The sequence below is a fragment of the Neolamprologus multifasciatus genome, chromosome 3 (genome assembly GCF_963576455.1).
Source record: "Neolamprologus multifasciatus chromosome 3, fNeoMul1.2, whole genome shotgun sequence".
NCBI lineage: Eukaryota > Metazoa > Chordata > Actinopteri > Cichliformes > Cichlidae > Neolamprologus > Neolamprologus multifasciatus.
Genome location: NC_140441.1, coordinates 1,847,085 through 1,857,860, shown reverse-complemented (window position 1 = coordinate 1,857,860; position 10,776 = coordinate 1,847,085). Strand labels below are relative to the sequence as shown.

General features: G+C 38.6%; 1 protein-coding gene across 1 annotated transcript; it reads right to left on the bottom strand.

Moving 5' to 3' along the window:
- Window positions 1–473: 473 nt before the first annotated feature.
- LOC146521011 (uncharacterized) lies at window positions 474–8,702 on the bottom strand. The gene is made up of 6 exons (XM_085154475.1): window positions 8,369–8,702; window positions 4,607–4,948; window positions 4,380–4,508; window positions 3,694–4,020; window positions 1,607–1,933; window positions 474–1,526 (listed from the first exon to the last, which is right to left on the bottom strand). Exons 1-6 carry the CDS (start codon window positions 8,394–8,396, stop codon window positions 1,462–1,464), a joined length of 1,218 nt encoding a protein of 405 aa, XP_085010601.1. The 5' UTR covers window positions 8,397–8,702; the 3' UTR covers window positions 474–1,461.
- Window positions 8,703–10,776: the final 2,074 nt, after the last annotated feature.

Genomic DNA, 10,776 nt, shown 5'->3' with positions numbered 1-10,776 from the left:
ATATGTAACATTTTAGGGTCTACCTTAATATATAAAGTGCCTTGAGGTGACTGTTGTTGTGATGTGGTGCTGTATAAATAAAATTGAACTGAGTAACTGAGTGATATGTGCTACGAGAGGAACTTTAGACTGGCAGTGTGTCCAGGATGTGCTCCAACTTTTGCCCTCCTGAATCTGAATTGGGTAAGCAGAGGAAAACGGATGTAAAAATGCTGTTTATTTAACCCTTTAAGACCTACCATAGAAGTCTGCAACACTTTTCTTTATATTTTTACATGCTGTAATGCCATTTTAAGAGCATTTTAAGTTGCCATACATCAATACAACTGTTATAGACCAAATTATAATAATGTGTATGCATTAAGTCCATAGTAACTACATAAATTCCAAAAAAGTGAAATAAACAACAAAAAAATTTAAGTGTTCTTCTTTTTTTTTTTTTTACATATATTTGTAGTTATAGAAATTTCAGATGTTTATCCCTCAAACCTGTAAATACAAAAAAGTTGCACAAAATAGTTTCCAACAACAAGAAATTTATTTTGAGTGTCATCATAGTTTTATTTTTGAGATACACCAATTTTTATATACTGCAGGAAAAACGAAAATAAATATTGTAATCTAAATTTGCAAAAAATAGCCCAGCATGTGCATCAAAATAAACTATTCAAAGCAATTTGAGTTCTAAGCATCCCAGAAACTATACAGTAAAGCATAAAGTCAAATATCACTTTTATAAACACCAGTGTAGGCTTTAAAGGTGTCGAAGGTAAAAATAAACAAAACAAAAACTATAATTTCCGTGAAAATGACGTTACTTCCAGTTTCGAGCAGGTAACATAGACATGCCATCGTTCGCGCTGACGTCTATTTCAACGTAGGAAGTGTTACAAACAGCTGATCGGATCGGCAAAGTGTGTTTCTGGAATATTATGTTTTTGTTGCTGCAAGTGCTTTTTATGCAATTTTTGCAAAGCTATATGTGGAAGGAAACCGTGACCTAGGACAAGCTGATGGCATAAGATGTAAGTACAACTCCTCCGGTTTTATGTGCAAAAAAAATTTATTGCGCTAGCTTACGTGGTTCTGGTTCTACCGCTCCTAACAGTTTTAAAGGGTTAATGAATACTTGTGTACATTAGTCTATATAAAATGTTCATTGAACAAATGTATAAATGGTGCTTCACATTCTTTCACATCACATGCAGATGATATTGATATATTTCTTACACTGTACTTTCTTCATGTTACTGAAACAGCCAACAGTAAAGTGACACTGTTGTCTAATCATACCGAGAACAGACAAATATGAGGACAGACTGTTGACCTCACTGAGACTAATAACAAACAAAGGGCTCGGTATCAGGTGAAATCATCTTCCACCCTTCATCCATTGTCTATCCATGATGTCCTTCATGGACCTTTGCGCTTGGAAATCAGATTAATAATCAAACAAACACATCAAACTGATTGATCATTGGAGCTGATCCTGATGTTATCCGTTAGTTTCTTGGCCTGGTTATTCCCTGCAGAGGAAACAGAAGAGAGTCACACAAACAAATAAATAAACCAACATAATTAATCATGAACTAACTCACTAACTAACCTATGACTGTGAGCCACACCCTCTTGTATCTCCAGGTTTCCTTGTTGTTGACCTCACAGCCGTATCTCCCACTGTCACCCTCCGTGGGGTTTTTCAGGGTCAGACTGAGGTCTCCAGCGGTCAGCAGGTCTTTCTTCATCTCTGTTCGATCTTTGTAATGGTCGTCCTGTTTGTCAGGATGGTCAGAGCGGTTCTCATACACATAGACCTTCATGTACTTGGGTTCAAGGCATTTCCACACCACTTCAGTGTCTTCAGGCAGGTTTTCTGTGGTTTGAAAGGGCAGCAGGACAGACTCCGCCCCGTCCTTCACTTCTACATGACAGTCTGAGAGGACAATAAACACAACATGAGCTCTATAAAGACAAACATTTTTAATCCACCAGTTTTTTTCTGTTAAATCACTTGCAGATGCTTTCCAACATGCAGTACCATGAAGTAATTGATTTCTTTCTTCTTGTTTTGGCATATTTGTCACCCATAAATGTTTCAGATCATAAAATGTTTTTAATCTTAGACAGAATAGTCTAAGGAGCTTGGAAAGAAAAGCATCTGGTAAGTTGCTTGAAGATGTTTCACCTCTGATCTGAGAAGCTTCTTCAGTTCTAAAGGTCAAATGGTGGGGAGTCCCAGATTTAAACCCAGTGGGAGTAACACCCCAAAGAGGGACAAATGACCCCCTGATGATCCTCTACCTAATCCCATGAGCCAAGGTATGAAAACGGGTGTCACAATCAGCCAGGGTTTCGGGTGAGCTCATTGTGAACAAGAGAAACTCAGTTCACTGTCATCCATCAGCATTTAAAAACTGCATTTTGTATATACCGGGGTTATCTTATCTAATGTTAAAAACCATATTAAACATGGAAGTGTGACCCTACAACAAAGAAACACGTTTTTCATGACACTAAACAATTTGTCCCGTTTTTGGACCAATCCTGGTCTTTATACAAATTATAACTGCCTTTTTATCAGTGTATTTATTTGTTCAAGTGGACATTTGTCAGCTTCTTTTATCTGACCATTCATATAAAATCCAAGGATGAGTGAAAGACAAAAAGCTGCCGCAATTCTTTCTATTAATGATCTCTCTTTCTTTCTCTGTGTGTTATTGTGGGAGAGTTTGACAAATGAAAAACTTGCACCAGCCACACTCTTCATAGCCACAGGAAGGAACATTGAAAATGTCCCAAAAATGTAAACTGTATTAAATTAATGTAGTTATACCAAAATTCGGTTCTATGCCATTTTGGAAAGGTCCACATATGACAACCAGACGCTACAGGAGATAAATAACATGTAGCCATAATATTTTCTCAAAACATGTATATACTAAACATTCTTCAAAACAGCTATTGTTCACATTCGGAACAATGTCTAATTACTTTAAACTGTCACCTGACCTCCAGCAGTTCTTCACAATTTAAAAAGAATATGATCTAATTTCATGTGATGCAGATGCTGAGGAGGGTTTTGGCTACTAAATAATATAAAATGACTGCAGTGTACTAAATCTACCAATATAGGGCCAAGTGTACAATTTTGTAATGAAATTAATTCATTTGTGTCTGTTGTTTGGCATGAAAATATAAAATATGAAGAGAATGGAAACAGGAAAGATAGATGAGATGGCAGGTATGTCTAACAATAGTCTACATACATTCTTAGCTGTTGTAATGCACATCGGCTCGTGTTTACCTATTGGCTACTTTCTTCCCCTTTACCTTCCAGCTTGCTCCCATTCTCCTCTTTTCAGCCTCTCTCACACTCCTACCATCTATTTCCCCTCATTGCTAGATACTCTGACAGCTGAACTCATTCTATATGTTACATTAACTTTCAATCATAAATGTATAATTTTTTTTGCATATTTGTCACCCATAAATGTTTCCAGTCATGAAACAATTTAAAATTTTAGACAGAATAACCGTAGTATCTGCTGTGTTCAAATTTATCTTTGAACCTCATTAACTGCTAATATTTAACAGTTTCTCTTCCATCAATTTCCCACAAATAACTTCATTAGTTCTTCCAAACCATCAAATTGTCACACACAATCTGTGAATAAGGATCATCTGCGTACTGACCTTCGACTTTCAGCTCCACTTTTTTCTCCATCGGGACTTTTCCCTCCCTGCTGTAGACGGTGCAGGTGTAGGTGTCTGTGTCAGTTTCTGTGGGGTATGTCAGGGTCAGACTGAGGTCTCCAGTCTTCAGCGGGTCTTCAATCATTTCTGTTCGGCTCCTGTAACGTCTGTGCTGTTTTTCAGGCTGCTCAGAGTCTTTCTGATACACATGGACTATCCTGCCATCTCTGTCCTTCCACACGACTTTATTTACCTTAGACAGGTGAACTGTGGCTTTGCAGGGCAGCTTGGCAGACTTCACACCTGAACCCACCTCCACCTCACGAACTGAAAGAACAACCAAGCACAACATGAGCTGCACAGCATCAGCACACTTCCTTTGACAGATTCCTTTATGAACCTAGCTGTTATGAGCAATGTGCAATGTCACCTGATGCTTTTAAGTTTCATTTTGAAGCGGGGATACAAATAACAAAACTATCACAAAAGGGAACAAACATGAATGAAGCAACAGAACCAGAAACAGGGGTAACAAAACTCAGAAGTGCTGCGAAATATTACACTCAAAGAATGAAACACTGTAGAACTAAGTAATGGATCAATGACACTAAGGACTATGAGGGATAGAAACATCCAGGTGTTTCATAGAATTATTGAGTAACACACAGACATACACTCCTACATACCTTCTTTATTTTTCAGCCTTTTATATCCACAAAACATGCCGATACCACAGCAAATAGCCAGGACAACCACAGGAACCAAGACAGCTGAGAGAACTTTGGGCCAGACTGGAGGAGGTGGAGGAGGAGGTTCTGTAATTAGCACGAGCACAAAAAACCTGAACATCATCCAGCAGATTTTGATAAATTTAGAGTTCACTTCTCCTCTAACCTCTGTCTACATCACTGACCTGTGACCTTCAGTTGTAAGTAAGTCCAGCTCACATCTCGTCCAGCGATGCGGAGGATGCAGGTGTAGGTTCCACTGTCAGAGACTGTCGGGTTTCTCAGCGTGAGGCTGAGGTTTCCAGTTTGCAGAGCATCAGCACTCATTGATGTTCGGTTGGTGTAACGCTGGTTTTGGTCATCCAAATCATCACCACTCTTCACACGAACATGGACTGTTGGGATGTTGAGGTCCTTGCGGTCCCACACTGCTGCTGTGAACTCACTGGGAGCAGCTAGTAACTGACAGGGCAGCAGAACAGGCTCTGCCCCCTCGTACACCTCCACTGCTGTGGCATGCTGGGAAACTGAGGAGAGAAAATATGAAGCAGATGAACGCAGTGATTTTGTAACATCAGGTGAGACAGTATGAGGACCCAAATGCACAAGAGGTGAAAGTTTAGCTCTAACTACAGATGCAAAGATGGGTTCTGTTTACAAGTGATCAATTCAGCATCAGAGATTTTCACGCCTATGTCTAAGCTGGTGGGCCATGAGGAGTGGAGAGTGAAACCAAAAGCAGACACTTGCATAAGATTTTTTTTTAAAGGCAAGCTGTTTATTAAAACTGGATGACACTACAAAACAAAAGGCAAAACAACAACCAAGATACAAAAAAAACTAAACTGAGCAAACAAAACCTAAAACCAACATACAGAACAGATGAGTCATGAGGCGGTGGCTGGTAGCCAACCCACTACCTTTAGGAGAGTGAAACTAAAAGCCTCTCTAAGAGCATCAGTTTTGTACTGCCGCTGGCTGCAGCAATGAGTTTATGTCAAAGACAAACCACGGATATACTGTCCACTTTAATTCTCTGTCTCTTAAGCTGCAAGTGATTAAAGAATTAATAAAACATTATTCATCAGAGAAGAAAGCAAAATTCAAAGCAGACTTGTGTATCTTGAAGTGTGTTGTTACAAGTCTGTGTGCATAGTTCAGTGATGACAACAATAGCATCAAAGAGTTTTTGGTTATCAAGATTTTCCTGTGAGGTTTGAAAACTTGGAATGTTTTCTTTATTTAAAAATTCTCCATTTGTTTTCATCATTAGAACATCAGTGGTGAGGAAGCTGAGAGAGAGCGCGCTTAGACCACCCTGCTTTACTTGATTAAAAAAAAAAACAACTTTGCTGATGACCAATGTTCCCTCTAATTTTTCATGTGAATCCATCCAAGTTACATGTTTATTAAAATAATCAAATTACAGCATTTACATTTATGTTAGACTACTTTTAATTAACTGCTTTAGCCCACTTACAATGAACATTTAATTAAATCTTGTTCCTGACCTGTGTAGTATGTTAACACTATTGGAAGTAAGCGAGTGCGACGTTTGTGGCAACAGCGGTGTGAAGATCAACAATGGATCATATATCGAGTGCAGAGAGAGTATGAGCGTGCAGCGTTTAAAGCGTGGAAGTACTGACCTTACTTTGAGTTTGATTCTGTAAAAAGTGACAAAAACATTAGTGTCTGCTGTTCACTGCGTGGGAAGAAAACATAGTTTTACAGCGAAAAACCCCTAAACTTCAGAGCAAGCACCGAGTAGCTACGATGTAATGGGAAACTCACAGAGAAACTCGCGGATTCTTCCACTGACCGCTGCACACCTGCACCAGGGTAACCCTCCGCCTACCCCACTCCTGCTTCACAGGTGAAAATAGAGCAACAGGACCGCTAGTCTTTGACTTTATTTATTTTCTGCTGTGTTTCACTTGCATCTATTTGAAAGACTGAGTGTAAACACAAAAATCTATTTTATTTTATGTGCTGGAATGTGCAGAAAATAGGTTTAAATGTTAAACAAATTTCTTCCAGTTAGAGAATGTTGCATATAATTTAGTTTTTGCTTGAAACATAAAGTTAAAAGATTAAAACTAATACAAAAAAATTAAAAAGAGACTTTTTTAAAAAAAAATTTGATTACATTTTGTATGATGGATTATGCAGACACTGGGCTGAAAGATCTATCACTTTATCACCTATTATCAAATCCGTTTCTTTTATATTCTTTTACTGACCGAGAAAAAACACAACTCAGTGTTGTCAAAGCTCAAAAATCATCTTTATTCTACATTTCCGGAAAAGGAGAGCTGCAGATGCTAGCAAGCATAAACAGGTCTAAAGCATTACAAGCTGAATGGGTATAATATAATTCTGTTATACGTCACACAGAGTTTCAATCAAAACAGCTCCTGCGCTGCACTCTACCTAGTTTGACTTCTCTATAAAACAGTATAAACAGAAAATAAGCACTAAGAATATATATTTATTCCATAACACTATTCAGGTTGTAAATCACGTTTTTAAAAAGTAACTAAGTAACGAATTACTTTTGAAAAGAAGTAATCAGTAGAGTAACAGGATTACTTTTTGGGGAAAGTAATCAGTAATGTTACTGATTACTTTTTTCATGTAACTTGACGAACACTGCTGATGAAGAGGATAAGCTAGATGATGTGATGTCGGGGTAGTGATAAAGAGTGTGGAACTGATAGGTGACCTAAGTGCTGATGAGCCTAAATGCCAACAAACTGTCTCAAAGATCCAAAGACTTAAAATGAAGATGCTTCAGTGATCTGACAGGTACTGCACAGAACAATCAGCCATGGCCTTTTGGTCTGTTGACACAGGCATTTTGATGACTATTAGTTCATGTGGTTTTATATCTGAGGAGAAAGGACATATCTGAATGAGAGAAAACAATGATGTTAGTCAATGTTTATAATGGTGATAATTTAACTGTTCTAACAGAGCTGATAAACAGTTTTTTTTTCTTTAAGCATAATTGTACAGCAGAACAGTGCTAGTTGGTAAGATTCATGTATTTACTTTATTTCTTGCTCATTTACAACTACCCTGACCACCTTGAGTCTGGTCCATTTCTGCATTCCTATTGACTATTAGAAGGGTTAGTCAATAACCCCTAACCCTAACCTGGCGACTACCTGTAGTAGTCGCCAGGTTAGAACCTATAATTTAATATTGGAGTTTGCTGTCTGGACTGAATAAGGTTTTTTGGGGGATGCTATGTGTAGCGTTAGAGTAGCTTTATAGTGTGGCTACAGAAACAGCTGTGAAATGTATGCGCTTATAGGCATTTTATTATGATTTAGTGGTTTGGGCTTGGAATTAATCTCTTCCTGTGTTATATCTCTCGGCTGGTCTAGGAATGCCATGGTTTCCCCCCGGACAAGCTGGAGGAGGTGGCCAGGGAGGGGGAGGTCTGGACTTCCCCGTGCAGGCTGCTCCCCTTACGACCCAGCCCCGGATAAGCAAAAGGAGATGGATGGATGGTTTATAGATCAATACATTAAATAAACACCTTAAGAAAATCTAGCTAAATTATTTAATTCATTCACAGTGACAGAGTAATCAGAAAAACAATGAAAAACGTTTTTCATTGTACTTACTTAACACAATTACATAAAAGTTGACATATAATTAAATACATAAAGTCACCATTTAGGCATAAGTATTTTTGTGTGTGTGGTGCTCCAAACAACTATCAAATATGAGAAAGTAATTTGAAACTAATTTTAGTCCTGATTGATTTGGTCCCCCCTTCATTCAGGGTCTTCATTCAGGAGAATACACACAGCAGTCATCAGTGTCGTTGTTACAATATGACCTCAAGTTACAGACGTGTGTGTGTGTGTGTGTGCGCGCGTGTGTGTGTGCGTGTGTGTATGCATGCATGCAGAGGATCAGAGTGTCTTTCTTACTGAGTAAGAGGAGCAGCAGTATCTTCATCCTGCAGTCAAAATCCCATTAAGTCTAATCCTCAGTCAGACTGCGGACACATAAAGCAGCACACTGCAAACACTCCCAGAGACTGAAGCACAAACACCAGTTTACTTTCAGTTTCACTGTTGAGTCATGGTGGGGTGACCGGGGGATCCCGGGCAGAGAGTATATAGTGTTACAGTGTTATAGTCCTATTTTTATCGGGAGAAAATAGAACTACACTGTAAAAAATGGAAGTGAAATTGACATAAAAACCATGTAAAATCCCTACAGAAATGTATATTAAACCCCAAAACACATTTCTTCTGTTTCAATCACAGTGAATTTTTGTAAACTATTAAACAGAATGTTTTTGTCATATTTACAACATCAATGTGTGATTATAATCAAATTTATTTGTTAAAACTACATATATTGGAAACAAAAACAGTGAAATACTTTAATACTCATAACAAAACAAGTATGTTAATTTGACATGTAAATATTGTAAAAACTATAGGCTAGTTTTAGTCAGTTGTTTTTAAAAATACATGAATTATATGTAAGTCACTTTACAAGTTTATACTGTAGGCCTGTAACGGACCTACTTTTAACGTGATTCATGAAATTATGCAAATTCAGGCATAGGGCTAATAAAAATGTTTTAACAGAAAATTGTGAACCTGAGAGGTTACTTCTCTATTTTTATGCTATTAAAGATATACAATTATAATGACATTATCGTTTTTTTTAAATCATTCAGGCTATTTACAGCCTATTGTAGAGTAACCTATAAGAAATTATTATTATCGATAGCCTAAGTAACACTTCTGTTCAGTCATAATTCTTGTATTCTTTATGTTTCTTTTAAATGTAATCTGATACTTAGACTAGACTACTGTTTCTGGGTTAGGTTAGCAATGTATCATATCACAGGCTAAACAACTTAACAGTTGTTAAGCCCATAGAATGTCTATGGTGCCTTCTCTCCACAGAGCTGTAGGCCACTGTAGCCTGCACTGAGTGCACCTAATTTTGAGAAGGGTCTGGCTGCAGCCACTGGGGAGCGCCATATTGTGACCTCCACAGTAACCGGAAACACGTGACCTCCACATTTTTTTCACAGAAAAAGGCTGAGTACTTTGAACCGCCATTCAGTTCATAAGCACAGTCAACAGTTAGGACCCTTTCCTCACCCTGAAGGTGCTGGGAACAAACCCTCTTGTCCACTGGAAGAAAACCCCGGTGAACCCCAAGCTGAGGCAACAAGCTGAGGGGATGTTAGGATACCTACTCACACCTTGTCTGGTCCCTCACCCAGGACTATTTTGCCATGGGAGACCCTACCAGGGGGCATAATCCCCAGACAACATATCCCCTGGGATCCCTGGGACACACAAACCCCTCCATCATGATAAAGTAGCGATTTGTGGAGGGTAAGTAGTTTATCTGATAGATGAGCTCATTTTTAGTAACAACACCACAGCAGAGGACAGGTGCAAACTGGACATGAAAGTCAGAACTGCTGAGAAATGTCATTGGTGGATTACTGCCACATCTTTCAGACATCTACATGAGGCATAAAGTAGTCAGCATCACAATGGACTGCAATCACCCCTCGCACAGCTTATTCACACGCACACAATCTGGGAGGAGGTACAATAGCATCAGTTGCAGCTAAATAGGTTTTTTCCACCACAGCAGTCAGACTGCTACACCAGAATATGTAAAGCGCTTGCAAGAGGTGTGATTGTATTTTTAGCTTGCAATATTTTTTATCTTTGTGAAACTTATACTATCTATTGCTTAATATTTATTAAGTGCTCTTATTTGGTTTCGTATTTACAATATCCCATCTGGCATTGTACTGCTGACTAGTGCTGGGGCTGAGGATGAACAGAAGAGAGTAGAGGGACAGAGGACAGTAGACATAGTGTGATGTGAGTCAGAGCTTAATACTAACTAATTGCTGAATGCAATAATAGTGTATAATCACACAGTGAGTGAAATAAAGGTGAGGGATGAAGAACCACTGAGCACATAACAGGAATCCCCCAGCAGCTACACCTATTGCAGCATAACTAAGGGAGGATTCAGGGTCACCTGGTCCAGCCCTAACTATATGCTTTAGCAAAAAGGAAAGTTTGAAGCCTAATCTTAAAAGTAGAGATAGTGTCTGTCTCCTGAATCCAAACTGGAAGCTGGTTCCACAGAAGAGGGGCCTGAAAACTGAAGGCTCTGCCTCCCATTCTACTTTTAAATACTCTAGGAACAACAAGTAGGCCTGCAGAGCGAGAGTGAAGTGCTCTAATGGGGTGATATGGTACTATAAGGAAGATGGCTTCCTTACTAGCATCATTTGTATTATGGTAACCTTTACAGTACTTTAGGAGCACCTTTTCACTTT